The sequence below is a fragment of the Atheta coriaria genome, unplaced genomic scaffold (genome assembly GCF_025399875.1).
Source record: "Atheta coriaria isolate IRGN ID8LTWV9N9 unplaced genomic scaffold, Caltech_Dcor_3.1 hic_scaffold_1_pilon, whole genome shotgun sequence".
Taxonomy (NCBI): domain Eukaryota; kingdom Metazoa; phylum Arthropoda; class Insecta; order Coleoptera; family Staphylinidae; genus Dalotia; species Dalotia coriaria.
The window spans coordinates 627,203-643,481 of NW_027045443.1; the positions used below are offsets into that span (position 1 = coordinate 627,203).

At 40.0% G+C, this 16,279-nt stretch overlaps 3 protein-coding genes and 1 pseudogene across 5 annotated transcripts in view; 3 read left to right on the forward strand and 1 right to left on the reverse strand.

The window, feature by feature from the left end:
• Positions 1-16,279, forward strand: part of LOC135795612 (xaa-Pro dipeptidase-like) — a 202,982-nt gene that overhangs the window by 109,514 nt on the left and 77,189 nt on the right. The window lies entirely within an intron of this gene.
• LOC135795534 (uncharacterized) overlaps positions 1-16,279 on the reverse strand; it is a 191,576-nt gene that overhangs the window by 92,358 nt on the left and 82,939 nt on the right. The window lies entirely within an intron of this gene.
• Positions 7,409-8,702, forward strand: LOC135790337 (histidine-rich glycoprotein-like). Its single transcript, XM_065300536.1, has 2 exons — positions 7,409-7,468; positions 7,617-8,702. Exons 1-2 carry the CDS (start codon positions 7,457-7,459, stop codon positions 8,592-8,594), a joined length of 990 nt encoding a protein of 329 aa, XP_065156608.1. The 5' UTR covers positions 7,409-7,456; the 3' UTR covers positions 8,595-8,702.
• Positions 12,728-14,808, forward strand: LOC135793020 (uncharacterized; annotated as a pseudogene).

Below are 16,279 nucleotides of genomic sequence, written 5' to 3' on the forward strand. Positions count from 1 at the left end.
AGAGATATAAAATTACGCGAATTTAGTAGTTTTCTAAATACTTTAAGAGTATATTAAGCATCAAGTGGCTAAATGTGAGATTTAGTCACGAAATTGATTAAGAGTGAGTGTAGCAAGCGTTTAATCAATCGAGTGTTTAACATGGCTATTTTTCTACTTTCACTTGTTTTGCGCAGGCGTAAGCTTCACCCCGTAACTAAAACCCGTAACTAAAGTACTTTAGTCACAACCTTGGCTGTCCATGATTAAAATACTACTTTTACGTCTCAAAACCATGTAAAAACTAAATTTTTCAACTCTAGAAATATAAAAATACCCAAATTTAATAATTTTTCTAAATACGTTAAAATATAATTAGTTATATTGTGAATAAAACGCAATTGTGTGAGTTTTGCCATACACCCGGTCGTAATACACGAACAGAGAAGACTAATCGAAAGTTATAAGACGCATCAGGGGTCCATTGTCATGCGCCACAATGCAAATCCTATCTGCAATGGCTTTCGAGCTTATACGCGTTCGAGCATTAAAACAGCCTGAAATCCATTTACAATGACCAGAGCTAAATGCATTCGTTATACCCGTGACCGAAGAAAAGAAGATCATACTAACAAGACACCACATGCACACACCCCCGAAAATTGCACATGCGAACCCACGAGCCAAGAAGTCCGAGAACTGATGCAATATCCCCGGACCGTTGACTTTTATTTTCTCCTGCGTTCCATTGTGTCCACGAAGATTTCCCGTAAATTGCAGTAATGACTTGTAATGAATCCCGGCCGAATTATAAAAGCAACTATTGTATGATGAAGATGAGAATCCCGGCTGGGAAAACTTCCTCACACGTCGATAACCCTTTTTAAACAAGGCGAGCTCTTATAATGAGACGTACTCGTAAGTCTCAAGAAGCATCTGCCTTCCGTCGGCTTTCAGGCGTCTCGTGGACTGAAGATGAGGGCTTCAAGCTTCTGCGTCGCGTCTCCCATCCCGGCTACTTACATCCAAATCATCTAAATCCCTTTGCCTTCAAATAAATCCACCTTATACGTTTGACGTTGACATTAACATTTAAGGTAAAGCTTCCGGGACTGAGTGTCGCATCAAACTAAACCATCATCAAGTCCACACCGAGCGTGAATTTGCATCCCTTGGTGTAGCAACTTGTGCATCATCTACGGCGCACTAGACGTAGATATACCGAGTTAGTTGCTAATTTAATCAACTTATTAACACAACTCCAACGCTAGTACGAAGGGTTGAAACAATCGAAAAGTGAATTATCATCGGATTTAATCATGCAGCAAACTAAAAAAAACGCAGCAGGGATTTGATTAATGAGAGATTGATCTTTGTGTGTGAGCTTAAAATTTATTTCGGGTTAGAGATTTAAGAGCCGAGAGATTTTAAAGCCTAATGACCATCACCTTTTTTATATTTAAGTCAACGAAGCTGCTACTTGTTTCTTAATACCTTGAAAATGTTCCACTGACGACATCTCCGCGTCTAAGCCCTCTATTTGGACGAGCAGCAGCGTTAAAAAGCTTATTCTTATGCAACCAAAGCACGGCTGGAAATTTGAATCGCTCACCAGATAAGAGCAGCGCTGCATGCAGCCACTGCATCCTATTATAAGCCGATTAAATGATTCGATTTAGGAGCCCGCCAGGTAGATCCCAGAAAAACTCTCAATTTGATTTGAGTGCAATACGTGCATGGATTTGAAGTTTTCGCAAATGTTTGGAGATTAATTTGTAATTTTATTAATTAAATCGTCGTCTAGTAACATATGTAAACTTGCGTCATTAATCAAAATAAATGACATTTTAATTCACTCATTCGAGGTGCCGTCGAATCGCGGAATTCGAAGAGAGAAATCTCAAATTTTACTCCGGGCATCACTGGTTATTCACGTCCATTCTGGTAGGTGGCTGCATTGGACCCTCGCAAAGGTGAGCAACATCATTCCATTACCCTTGAGACACGCCATGATGGCATAATGACCCACGGGGCCCGGTCACATATTTACAACTCTGACTGGCGCGGCCAAACACGACTCGATTTGATAAGTTTATAACTTGCAGTGGATGAGTGCTGCAATCACAGATTTGATGCGTCGTATTTGCTGCCGCGAGCTGTTAGCGCTGAATTACCTCTCGTCGGAGTTCTCATCATTGGGAGACGCTTTTGTTTTCGTGATTTCATTCAAGGCGATGAGTGCCACATCGGTTTAGATATAGATGCGCTGCGGACAGGCAGAAGGCGTCGAATTAGTGCGCCCGCCACGGCTACTTTTTCGACTCCTTCAGCACTTTGGTGGTCCACTGATGACCCATGACAGATAGACCGGCCGTAAATAAAGAGCGGACAATCCGGTGTTCTACGAACACGACTGAAAGTTAAGGAGGTATACTGAAATCGGTTCAGATCTAGGTGTCGATTATAGGTGGTCCCATTGTCAAAACACAACAATAATAAACATTTTGTCAAGTGGAGCTGAACTACCTGTGTCCATCCGAGGATGTTTGCACTAATAACTACGACGTGTTTATTTTGGACACGATATCTTCTAGAATAAACATGAAAATTGACTTTTGTAGCAAAAATAGAAAAAATCAGTGGTAGGATAATTAAAACTTGTTCAGATTCTTACGATATATTTTCTACTTTCACTTGTTTTGCGCAGGTGTAAGCTCCACCCCGTGACTAAAACCCGTGACTAAAGTATTTTCCTCACGTTCTAGAGTTCTAGACTGTCAATGTTCAAAATACCACTTTTTGCGTCTCAGAACTGTGTAAAAACTTAATGTTTCAACTCTAGAGATATAAAAATACGCGAATTTAGTAATTTTTCTAAATACGTTAAGAGTATATTAAGCATCAAGTCGCTAAATGTGAGTTTTAGTCAAAAGATTGATGAAGAGTGAGTGTAACAAGCGTTTAATCAATCGAGTGTTTAACATTGCTATATTTTCTACTTTCACTTGTTTTGCGCAGGCGTAAGCTTTACCCCGTCACTAAAACCCGTGACTAAAGTACTTTAGTCACAACCTTGGCTGTCCCTGATTAAAATACTACTTTTTACGTCTCAAAACTGTGGAAAAACTTAATTTTTCTTCTCTAGAGATGTAAAAACACACCAATTTTTAAATTTTTCAAAATACATTAAAATATAGTTAGCTATATTGTGAATAAAACGCAATTGTGTGAGTTTTGCCATACACCCGGTCGTAATATACGAACAGAGAAGACTAATCGAAAGTTATAAGACGCATCTTCTAGAATAAACATGAAAATTGACTTTTCTAGCAAAAAAAGAAAAAAATCCGTTGTGGGATAATTAAAACACGCTCAGATTGGTCATTTGCCCTCGCATGAAATTAGTCGATTGACTATTATATCCACAGGACACAGAAAAACCTCGGAAAAATTAGTCAAAAGCAACTAATGCAGCGCTAGCATGTTTTGCGTTCATAATTATTGCCATAAGCATGTGTAACGTTCGTTACATTAAATTACATGAGAAACGCGAGTAAACACATTAAACGCGACGAAGAAATCCCAAGATGAGTAGCTGAGCCGAAACCTGCGCCAAACACTGAAACGGAAAAGACGCTGCGATTAGCGCGATTAGATTAGCCTCGCCACATCGCGGAAACTGCGCGCCGCGACGATTCACAGGAACAAAACGCCAAAAACGCACGCGGTACTTAACCGACTGCTTAATATACTCTTCTAACAAAAAAACACTAAAAAAAAATAACGAAGACGACTAGAAGAGAGGAGTTTAAGCACTCGAAAGACACAATTGTCTTCAGAAAATCTTTGAAGCATGTTATTATTATTTAATTATGATTACATACATGTATTATAATAAAATGCATACGAAATGAACTGTGAACGAGTAGGTAAGAGTCTTGACACTGGCACTGGCACTATTGTCATTTGCCAGAGGATCCTCAGCAGACGCAATTAAAATCCGTCATTTCGAAGGCGTCATTTATGCATGCCAACGACTGCGAATGCCGCGAAGAGAAAGAAATTATTTATTTATTCATTCCCGGGGCCCGCCTGGACGGACTCTCTTCATTGCCTGCAGCCCTTGGGCACGCGTGGTCAACGGTCATGGACGCACGTAGAGCCGTTCAAAAGAAAAATGATGCTCGTAAAGTGCGCGTTTAGGTCTCTCTTGGACGCTTGGATGCTGCGCCGTCTTATAAAACAGATCAGGCGAGGCGCACCGCGAATATAAGAAAAACCAAGTCCCGGCAACAAAAATCATGCCATTAAATTAATATGAATGACATTAATGTCGCGCGCGTGTATGTGGAGTAATGTATCGCATACATTACGAACACACACCGGCAAGTGAGGCGCGGGATCAATTCATAACGAACTACAAACACAATTTGCATGCGACATACGATGTATATTGATAAATAAATAATGAAATAACGTGCAATGTCAAACGAAATCAAAGCTGCAAGCTCGGCAAGCTGGAAAAATGATTGCGATGCTTTTTTACAAATAAAACAACAAAAAAATTCAGGGAACGCACAACGTCAATCAATAAATAAATTGCAAGAAGACCCACTACGGATTCATCTTGATTCCTGTCTGAATAATATTAATTGTGATAACTAGACGTTAAATTGATTGTAAATCATCATTTTGAAGATATTTTAAGTAAAATTCTTTATAAAATCGAAATTTATTGAAAATTTTGATGAATTTTTGTTCATTGATGTAACTACACCTCTCTAAGAAGTAATAAAGTTCTTAAAATTACCTCGGTACCATGTATAAATGACTAATTAGGACGAGATGTGCATGGAGCAAGACGTCGCGGCAGCTGTCTTAAGAATTACGCAAATAAGCGCGTAATGTGTGAGTTTCAAATTTAAACTTTCGCCCAGGCCTGGAAGAGTATTCAAATTGGGCAAATGTAGAAAATCCAAAGCAGTCGGGGTCATTTACTACGCGCTGGAAGAACAAAAACTGAAACAGAACACGCGGAGCGACTTCGAGTTGTCACTGAATAATCACACTTCGGATGCGCACCGACGCCTAATACCATTTAACTCATTCGGCTAGATGGAGTCTAAGGGTGGTAATACGTCTCGCGAACGCTCCGCCGCCTCCGCCGCCACCATTGTAGGTATACAAGGAAGCAAGTTTTGTAATTACGTAACTTGGCATGCTTCGCGCGGCGCGCGCGCGCCGCCGGATGGAGCAGTCTTTCGGATTGCGAATAATGCGGTTCGGGTTAATTAAATGTTTATAAGCCAAGTCTAAATCAAATTCAAATCCGCGGCGGACAAGCGACGGGAATGATGTGTGCGCCGCGGCAAGTGGTGGCGCGGCTCATGTAGTACGTCTTGTTTGAAGCCGGCGCTAAACTTGGCGCGTTAAGACGCTTTTATAACATTGCTCGCATTGTTTTAATTACATTCACGCGCCGTGTCGGTTGCATACGGCTGACTCGCGCTGGCTGGAATAATTGAGAAGAGTTTATTTGCAGCCACTGAATATTTTTTGTTGTTTCAATCAAATTGGAAATTAATTTCGATGAAAAATACGCTAATGGATATTTGAAGTACCGGAGTTTAATCGATCTGTTTTCTATCATTTCGATACGAATATCCAAGCAATCATAGCCATTTGTCAGCAAGTTTTCGAGGGCCATTATAAAATCATCACCATTGAATCCATTTCAAGCCGAAACTATCAGCTTTTATTAGGAACGAATGATTTGTTATTGATACACCAACTCATTCTTCATTGTTGGTGGAAAACACTTTCGAGCAGGATGGGACTATTAGTGAGGCTGGCTGGAAAGAAAATAAAATACTGAATCATTTTAAATGATTGTTGCACGCTCTCTCCGCGCAGCGCGTGCACGATGATGTAATTTTTGATTTATCATAGTATCTCCAGGTGGCTGAAGAAAAACATATTGAAAAGGTCCCACATATTCAAGTTCGGGCTATAATGATGCGTAATTGGCAACGATGGAGGTGCTTTACACGGGGGTTCAGCTTGACTGACTCTATTCGAAGCACCGTACTCGTTGTTTTCTGTTTAATCCGATTTTCCAATTCATTGTCGTACCAATTGGAGACGACTTTTTATCGTGATGCAGTGGTGCCACCCGATGACTCTGGATTTCGTCTCGAGAGTGCTCGCGCGCCTTGTTTTTTCTCGGCGGGCATAATGGACCTCTAATCGCTGAGATCGATCTGTACCACACCGCGACGCGACGCCTTGCAACAAGCGAATGAATAACAATAAGCAAAGGAGCAGAAACCACGCGCCTACGCTTAACTTATACAGAGGAGTCGCGTTTTATTTTTGTCTTCTTGGGTGTAGGTGTGCGTGCCAAAAGCACCACTTATTTGTCTATTCAGCACCTTAATGGTGGTCATCCCAAGATGGAACAAGCGACCAAACAACCCAACAACCCAATAAAACCGATGCTTATCTGTTTTAATGCTCGCGCTGGAGGCCCGATGATGCCGGTCCGAAAAAGGAACAAATTTCGTGTCGCCGTTGGGTAATTCCGAAACGATTTAAACGTTTCGAATGCTGCTCTTAATCACGCTCCTCGCGCCGAGAGTGCTCGAGAATGATTGTGTTTTCATTCCCATTCCCATTCGAAGATATTCGGGCATCGAAATGTTTATTTCTATCATAACAAGTTGGCGGCGAGGAGGAGTGTGGAATTTTAAACGGGCACACTTAATATTTGTTTGGCATACACAAATAAACGCTGAAGTGCTCTGCTGCGATCATTTCCGTAATAAGCAAAAGATGCACTTAGACTATGCCAATGCTTATGATTTGCTTATTCAACTTCGAACGCAAATAGAGCACGAGATGTGGATCGTGCGTGCGAACTGAATCCGGTGTCTACTGGTGTGAACTATTGGCTTAAATCAAACACTTCGATTCAATATCAGCGAAAAAGAAATCGATGCTCTCGTGCCTACAGAATTGAATGCAAATAAAGTGAAACTCGGCAAGATTCAAGATTTCACACTGCCTGGCTTTTGATTTGCACGTCCACGGCCTTCCGTTAGGAACAATTATGAATTATTATTAATGATTCACGCTGGTTTTCGTACGTAGAGTGCACGCGCTTGGGATATTTTCATAAATAATGACGGTACTATCGATAAAACGCAAGAAGCGAGAAGCGCGAAGCTCCATGCAAAATGCACAAAGTAATAAAATCGCTGCGAACACGGTATGGAAACAATCGAAGCGCAAGATTCGGGATGCACAAATTGTACCAACGAGAAATTAAATGAGTAAGGCATCGAATGGTACGGCACGCTATTCTGAATTAATTACGATTAACTAGCGTATCTCGGGGAGTATAAATACGCAACGATTCGCCAACGGAAGACAGTACTCAGCTTCGTTGGGCTCTAAGAAGACCTACTAGGAATCCAACATGGGAGTTTTGGTGAGCACATTCAATAGTATCTCATTCAATTTGCTAAGCAAGCGAAAAAAGAAAGTCATTGCATCCAGAGTCATATTGTCAATATTAAAATTGTGATAATTTTAATTTTGGGCTTCAAAAAGAGTAATTTGTTGATTTTCATGATCAGACAACCGCGTGTTTCTTGACCACGGTCTTCTTGGGCGTCTGCTCATACCGCATCGACTACGAACAATATGTGGCGCCGTACTACGTCCACCAGCCACCTTACATCACCTACCCTCAGAAGTTCCCCGCCGCCCCCGGCAACGCCGAAGTCGATAACACCGGGAACAGTGCCAACGTAGCGCCGGCCGTGGCCCAGACCAACGCCGAGCCCGGCCGCCACTTCGACGAATTGTTCTCGACCTTCGAGAAGACCTACCCGAGCAAACCCGAGGAGCAGTCCCCGGTGGAGTCGCGAACGTCCAAAGACTACGAGGATTACGGCGAGGCGGCTGCTGATGCCGATGACCAAACGCAGCTAGCACCGCGTGACGCCGAGAACTCCGAGAGTCGCTGGGCGGATCAAAAGAGCCACCATGAGGACGAGGAGCACGCCGAGGTCCATTACCACAAACATACCCACATGCACAAGCACCAGCACAAGCAGGAACATCACCACAAACACAAGCAGGAGCACAAGCACGCACACGACCACCACAACCAGCACAAGCACGACCATCACCAGGACCACAAGCACGATCATCATCATGGACACAAGCATGCCCACAGCCACCATCAGGACCACAAGCATGACCATCATCATGATCACAAGCATGGTCACAAGCACGGGCATAAGCATCACCAGGAGCACAAGGAGGACCATCACGAGGACCATAAGCATGATCATCATCATGGGCACAAACACGAGCATGGCCACGACCATCATCAGGCCCACAAACACGACCACCATCATGGACACAAACACGAACACCACAACGACCACAAACACGACCATCATCATGGCCACAAGCACGACCATCATCACGGACACAAGCATGGTCATCATCATGGACACAAACATGAGAACAAGCATGACCATCATCATGGACACAAGCATGAGCACAAACATGGTCACAAACATGTGCATTCCAAACATGGCTAAATGTCGTTACCCATTCATTTGGTGGTAACTGTTGTTAATTGATTTTATTGTTGAATTTGAATGGTCACTTGTTATTTGTTGATGATCTTAATAAATTTTATCCAAAAACTCGGCTGGGCAGTTTATTCCGCAGAGTGCAGGTGCGCCTAATGCACGAGAATTGTAATCGTGGGCCATGGCACACTTAATTGAGCACATCTTTCACCTGAGGCACTCTACGTGACTTCAAATGCGCAAAGTGCCGGGGAATAGCATACAGCATACATTGTTGCATGCGACCGGTATAGTTTCATTTAAAAATAGACGCCGCTTTGCAAACGCAGGCCTTTCCACCCTGTGCGCGCGGAAAATCTCAAATAACAACAGAACACAACATTCCGAATCCGCTGCGCTGACTTTGTCTCGTAAACAAACACAAAACAAACAAATATCCAAATATTATCACAACAGCTTCGAAGCCAAATGGGGCTCGCTAATTCCTCACGCTCATTACGAGAAGTAGTTGTGCAAGCGATGAAAGGATCTTTTCATTTCATTTATTCGTGTGGTGCTTGTTGTATGTATTTTTGGACGCGAGGTATGATTAATAAAACATCAATGGCGTGGGCGTTATTTCTCGATGCACGCACGTTATAATCATCAAATTCGTCGTCAATTTGATGCGACCAACACCTTCTCATTTTTCTTTGATTCATTATGATTCATGTGTCATTGTTGTGTGTCGCCTTTAATCTTTTTCGATCTTTCATTCGGCTTTGTACGCACAATAAATATCAGGGATATAATCATTAGCAAACCGGCGTATTCACAGTCATTAGATATGATGGAACCATTAATTTAATTTCATATGGTTATTATCGGAAATGGATAAATATGGAAATTTCAGAAATTTAATTTTAATTTAATTTTTTTTTTATTAAACATGGATTACGTATTCGATAAAGAAAATATATTTTATTTTAATTGGAATAAAATAAGTAATAACTTGTCAACATGTAAAATTTTATTTGTTGATTTATTTACCTACTATAAAATAAACAAATTATTTTTGTGTGGTCTAAGCATGAGATTCAACGTAAAATATCAGGTTTAACTGATTATCTTATCGTGATATGATAGTACGTTGAACGTCGTACGATGTATAATTTAATGCATTAAAATGCACTGTAATGCCATCTTGGGTCAAACTATGAAGTTGTTTTTAAGTGGGATATGGCTGTTTAATTCACTTAAGTACATCTTAGCGCCATCTAGGTTTACTCTGGGTAGTTACATTTACTTTCTGTATTTTATTCCTCGTGTACTTATAAATCATGTTTCAAGTTTTATAAACACGTTTTTTTAATCTACATGTTCGTTTTTTATCTACATACTATAAAATAAACAAACGCATCGTGATGTTATTGTAAGAATTTCAACAGAAATATCGTGCCGAACTGATAATCTTGTTATTGTTCGATATTCAAGGCGAAAGTGTCGAATGAAGTTTAATTTAATTCGTAAAAGTGCATTCTAGCGCCACCTCGACTTGGATTGTACAGTTATATTTAAAAATGCTACTTCTTTAATTGTAAAGAAGCACGTACACGATTGGAAGCAGTCGTATCAGTGTGAAATTAATTCGCCCACACAGATACAAGTCTACTATCTTAATGTTTTCTTACTTATACACACGTATACCAAAAAATGTCTTACATTTTTACTTTTGATATGATTCCTGGATGGCGTTACGATGCACTTTTGAAGTAAAAATAATCTACAGGAGTAAAAATGTTTGTTGCAAGCATATTCTACAAATATTTTAAGCCACTTTTTACTACTGGGGACGTCGAAATAAATTTCTATGTACATATTTGTTTAATTTTTACATTTTTGACATTATCAGCAACATGTTTATCATTACAAGCAGCAAAAAAGTTTAATTCGCGTTAATTGCATAAAAATTAGTTTATTTTAAACCTATTGTGGACTTTTATTACAACAATATTATTATATTTTATTCCAATATTAATAATATATCATAGTATTGCAGCAGCGAGCGTTGGTAATAAGATTGAGATAAATTTGCGAGCGGAGTTTGTGCATGCGATTTACCTTCGCATCGATACTACCTACACTATCGGTGCACGTACACCTTATCAATTGAACGAATAGCATCCTTCAATATAACTTTAAGATTCAAGAGAAGATGTCGCTAAGATGCACATTTTTAGATTAAATTTCATGGAATTGGATGAGCTGCTAACTGTTTGTTTACTTTTATTCTGATACGGATCACGCGATTCTTGCGTATCTATCTTATCATCAACGTACGAGAACGTGTTTACTTCTACCTGCATTTAATATTTGTGCAGCAAATCTGCGCGTTTATTTATCAATGCTTTTATTCTTTTAAAACATATAATATTTTACTGTTTACTGAATTTCTATGTACGTATTTAATTAATTCTTAGATTTTTGTCAGTTTCTTGAAGTTGTTTATCATTACAAACGCTAGAGAAGTTTAATTCAATTAAAACATAAAAATAATTTAAAATTTTTGCATAAAATTACCATAACTTGCATAAAATGTCTGCGGATTATTTTCAACAATATTATTATATTGCATTATCGTATCATTGTGGAAGACGTATTGCTAATACGAAGCAGTGAGAATTTGTTATCAAGTTGAAATAAATGTAGACGTAGTATGTATAAGTGCAAGTGAATCAACATCAGTATAACTTTATATTTCAAGAGAAGATGTCGCTAAGATGCACATTTTGCATTAAATCTCGTGGAATTGGATGAGTTGAGAGTTGTTTGTTTATTTGTATCCGTATCGCATCACGCGATTCTTGCGTATCTTTTTATCAACAACGAACGAGAACGTGTTTACTTCTACCTGCATTTAATATTTATGCAGCAAATCTACGCGTTTATTTATAAATTCTTTTATTCCCAAGCATATAATATTTAACCGTTAACTAATTTTTGATTCAGTTTTTAGGTAATTCTTAAGAATAAATTTCTATGTAAACAATTATTTTTTGACTTTTGTCATTTGCTTGAAACTGTTTATCATTACAAGCGCTAAAGAAGTATAATTCGGTAATACTTATATAAAATTGTCATAACTTGCATAAAATATCTGTAAACTCCTCTATTCAACAATATTATTGTATTGTATTATCGTATTATCGTGGAATTCTGTTTGTTATCACGTTAAAATAAACGTAAATAAATGTAATGGTGTGCGTGCAATCACCTTCAGTAAAACTTTATAATTCAAGAGAAGATGTCGCTCAAATGCAAATTTTTATATTAAATCTCTTGGAATTGGATGCGTTGCGAGCTGTTTGTTTACCTTTATCCGCATCGGATCACACGATTCTTGTGAAACTTTTTTATCCTCTCCGCGTGAGATTGTGTTTATTTACGCTTGCATTGAATATTTGTGCAGCAATACTGCGCGTTTATTCTTCAATGCGATTTTCAGCGAATTTTATTTATGCAAAACTTTTAATTTTCATTTCTTTATATTATCGCATGCATAGCAACTGCTTTTGTTTCCTTGTTTGACATTTTATTTCTCGAAAAAAATTCATATTCAGTGTCACCTCTAAGTTCAAAATTTCTGCAGCTACATATCATTAAAAAAGTAAGAATATTTCAATCTGTATATATTTAAATCATTACTCAGGAGAATTAGTAGGATATTAGGCTCACAAAAGACGTAAAATATTCAGTGGTCAGAAATAAATAACGTGAAACATATTTTACAGAATTTTATCAGCCCCTTTTTGACATTTGAAAAAAAAGGGGTCCCTATTACCACATTATGTGTTTCATTTCAGGTGCCTGAGCATACAGCTCTTGCTTTCGTTAGCGCTCTTCTGAACAACAAAACACAGAATGAACTACCCCCATTGCCCAAACCCCGTCTCGTCGGGAATGCAGACGGAAGCGAACAAACCCGTAACCAGCGTACCAATAACCGCTTTCTTAATCCCAAACATACCGAGCTGTCAGCCGGGCCAAATAATTTACCCTACCGTGCCCATATTTCAATTCTCAGAAATATCCCATGCATACCGCGTGCCCATAGTGGGACGTATTGGCCAGATGATACCAATACCCCGGAGTCACAATTATTCTCGACCATTCCGATGCCCCAAAGACCACAAACGTCCAAACCGTGCACAGAGCACTCCAGCACTTCTACGTTTGCGAGCGTAACATCTCTCTCATCAAAGACCACCACACCTCTGATGACGCCTACGTCTTGTAGGACTCAGATGACCCAGGTGTATGGACGAGAGTACTTCAATAAATTACAAAACAATAGTGTCCAGGTACCGGAAGTTAATCAATCCGGAGGTATTAACTACAATGCGCAATTGACACTGTCGCAGGAGACGATGTTACGCGAGCAACGAATTCAGGATCATGTGATTAACGCATGTTTGAATCAGGAGAGAGCAGTGCAGGAGCGCGCCTTCTATGACAGGGTCTTCCGGGAGAACCTCGCAGCTCAATTGCAGAAGCAGAATGAGTCATTCACAGAGCAATCTAGCGGCGAGCAATTCTTCTACAACTCAGGAGATGATCCCAATGATTACTATAATTTATATGATCCCGAAACCGAGAATTTTATTAAATTCCTAGATGCCGGATGTGAGATTGCTGAGAAGGTTGCCATCCGCCATCAGCATAGACCATGTTTCAAGAAGATCCACGACCTGTGCTTCCGTACCCGCGGCGAAATCAATCGCCCATTTTTGACTGTAGCCAATATTCATTCCCAGGGTGTACCATGGGCTACCAAGGACTTTATCTATGCCTATGTGCGTTTGATCAACTGCTGGCACTTGATGAAAGGGTACCTGCAGGTCAAAGACGGATCCCTAGGGAACATTAACCGGGAACTCACCTCGGACTTCCGTGCCTGTTACTCTGTTTGGGAGCATGCAACCCGAGACCTTACCGAGCACATGATCCGTATATTCTCCAATCTGGACAGTAATGTTAGCAATCCAGGGCCTTTACCACCCTTCCTCCATCGCAGTCGCGCCCCAAAGATGTCCTTTCTACCAGAAGGTTTCGACTCTAACCTGGGGACACACCCCTTGATTTTGATTTTGATGCATGTGTAGATGAAGAATCGCAGACTCCACCAACCCATGACAGGATTGATATGATCAATGAAACCAAGAAGAAATTCTGTAACAGCAGAAAGTTGTACAGTGCGGATAGAGCTTGCCCCACAGTGGAATTCTTTCCCACCACCAAGAATATCGAACAACATTACAAGAGACTCGAGGCTCAAAGGGCTTGCAGTAATGATAATGAGTTTGAGCATGCTATATCCGCATGCAACAACATCTCCCTAAAGAACGCGGCTGCTGAACAAGCACAAGCAATTTGTGGTCTAGATTGGCGTCATTGGTTTGACCAGGATATCTTGAATTCACCCCAGGAATGCACCCCTGAAGCTATCAATGACAAGCTAGCGCAGCAGCAAGAGAAGCAAACTGCTCTAGCTCAACAACACGTTTATCAACTCGTGTTGCAACAGCAAGTCCATCAACAGAGAGCACAACGTCAAGCTATGATGCATCCGCTGTTTACACCATCACCAGGACAACAAAGACCCACGACCAATTTCGAGAATAAATATGACAAGATTGCTTGTTCAGTGCCAATGCGACGACCAATGTTGAAAAAGATCAAAACCTGCTCCAAGCATGAGTTGGAGTGCATGAAAGAACTACTCGCTGAAATTGGGGAAACCGAATATTTCCAGTCCTTGACCGCGACACCAGTACCAACATACAACCAATTAAATATCAATTAATTCATTTGTTTATTTATTATTATTTCAGGTGGGTAAATTCGACTGCCGGGCTGATTGGTTCACCATGGTGCGCAAATCAAAGACAAATCTTTACACATGCTCTGCTACAGTTGGTAACGATCTGGAGACAATCACAAAAAACGTCCTTAAATATTTTAAAGTAACACAAACATAAATTTAATAAAATTTAGTTTAAAATATGATTTATTTCAGAACGACGTGGTGGTAACCCCTGAAATTTCAGCGTTCCTGTCAATAATCGCCAAATTCCGCCGAAGTCATCATTACGATGCGTGTCTAGACGATACTGGTGAAATTCTTTGCGATTCCGAGCCAGAATATTAAACATTTTATGTTGTTCGAATAGTTCAAGAGTTAAACGACAAAAAGCCAAAATTCACGCTAAAACTCAAAAAAGAAGAAAATTTAAATCGAAAAGCAAAACAGATTAAATCAACCAATTTCTCAACAAATCGGTTTTTATACGCTATGATACTTATCCCTACATGCACCATTCCTTCACCATCACACCAGGTACACTAGCATTTTATTTTTCCTTACAATGTTATATTTTTATATATTATGTGCATTTACAAATATATTAAAACAACTTTGTAGCATCCATTGAGAGAGTAATATTATAGTCATAGTTTGTGGAATGTTACTAAACGTTGTTTTCATCCTCGCATTCACGCTCATGTTCTTCAAAAGAATCAGCGACTTCATCAGCGGTTCCAGATGGTTCCGGAGGTTTCTCCACGTCGGCCTCCCAGAGAATCGGCTCGTTCTTCAGGGTGACACATAGCAAGACAGTTGTGATGATAGCTACAACATAAACAACTCAATCAACCAAACATTTTATGCAATATTCAGTTAATAATCATACAGATTAATAGGAAGACGATTAAACTCGCAATAGCGACATAGAAGTACTTGGGATCATCGGTGCGCTTCACCAGGAAAGTCTCGTTGAGTTGGAGTTGAGGTTGCTGTTGCGGAATGCGTGAACTGCCTCGTCCATGCTCGAATCTGTCGGCGAAAAAAACGCGCACATAATCATAAATCAAAATGCGTAACATTAATAAATGCCCGTTATTGGAATAATAAAGTTAATTAAGCCACATGAGACTAATAAACCGCGGAATCGTATTGATTTTACCTCGAATCCGATCATAATAAATGATCGCATCTCGTGTGACAACTCTGTGTCTCTGACTTTACCTTTTGTGATTTTGCGGTGTGCGACTGTTACAAATGCCGCCGGCTCAGATTAAGGACACGCCAATATATGCAGTGTTCAATTAAAGCTTATTACGTTTCGCGCACGCTCATTCAATTTCTTTGCGCATTAAGTTAATTTCTTTGTGAGCTCCTGCTGGCGGACGCTTGTCCCAGTTTCTTGCTTTCCTTTACGCTGGTTCCTGCAGGAGGCGCTCAGATTTCAGCCCTCGTGTGCTGCATGCCGAAACACAGTTTATGATTCCGCGAAAAGCGACTGTAAAATGGAGATTTTATTAAATCGCGATTCGTGGTGGAACGGATTTACAAAGGAAAATATCTCGAAAACGGATTTATCCCGGCTATAAATTACGCGCGACGGAAAATATAAAACTTTGCCGGCTTTCTTGCATTCTTCTTTATTTCCATCGACGTCGTCCATTGTAACTTATTATTATTCACTCTTGCGGCCTATATGCAAAACTTTTTTCAATTATATTTTGCTTATCTCCTGTTTATTACTCCCTTATGATCCGATTTTGGAATTTAATGGATTACGTGCATTGTTTGTGACTTTCGAAAATTTCCTAACAGCAAATCTTAGACCGGCGTGGTTGCATGGTTTGTTTAC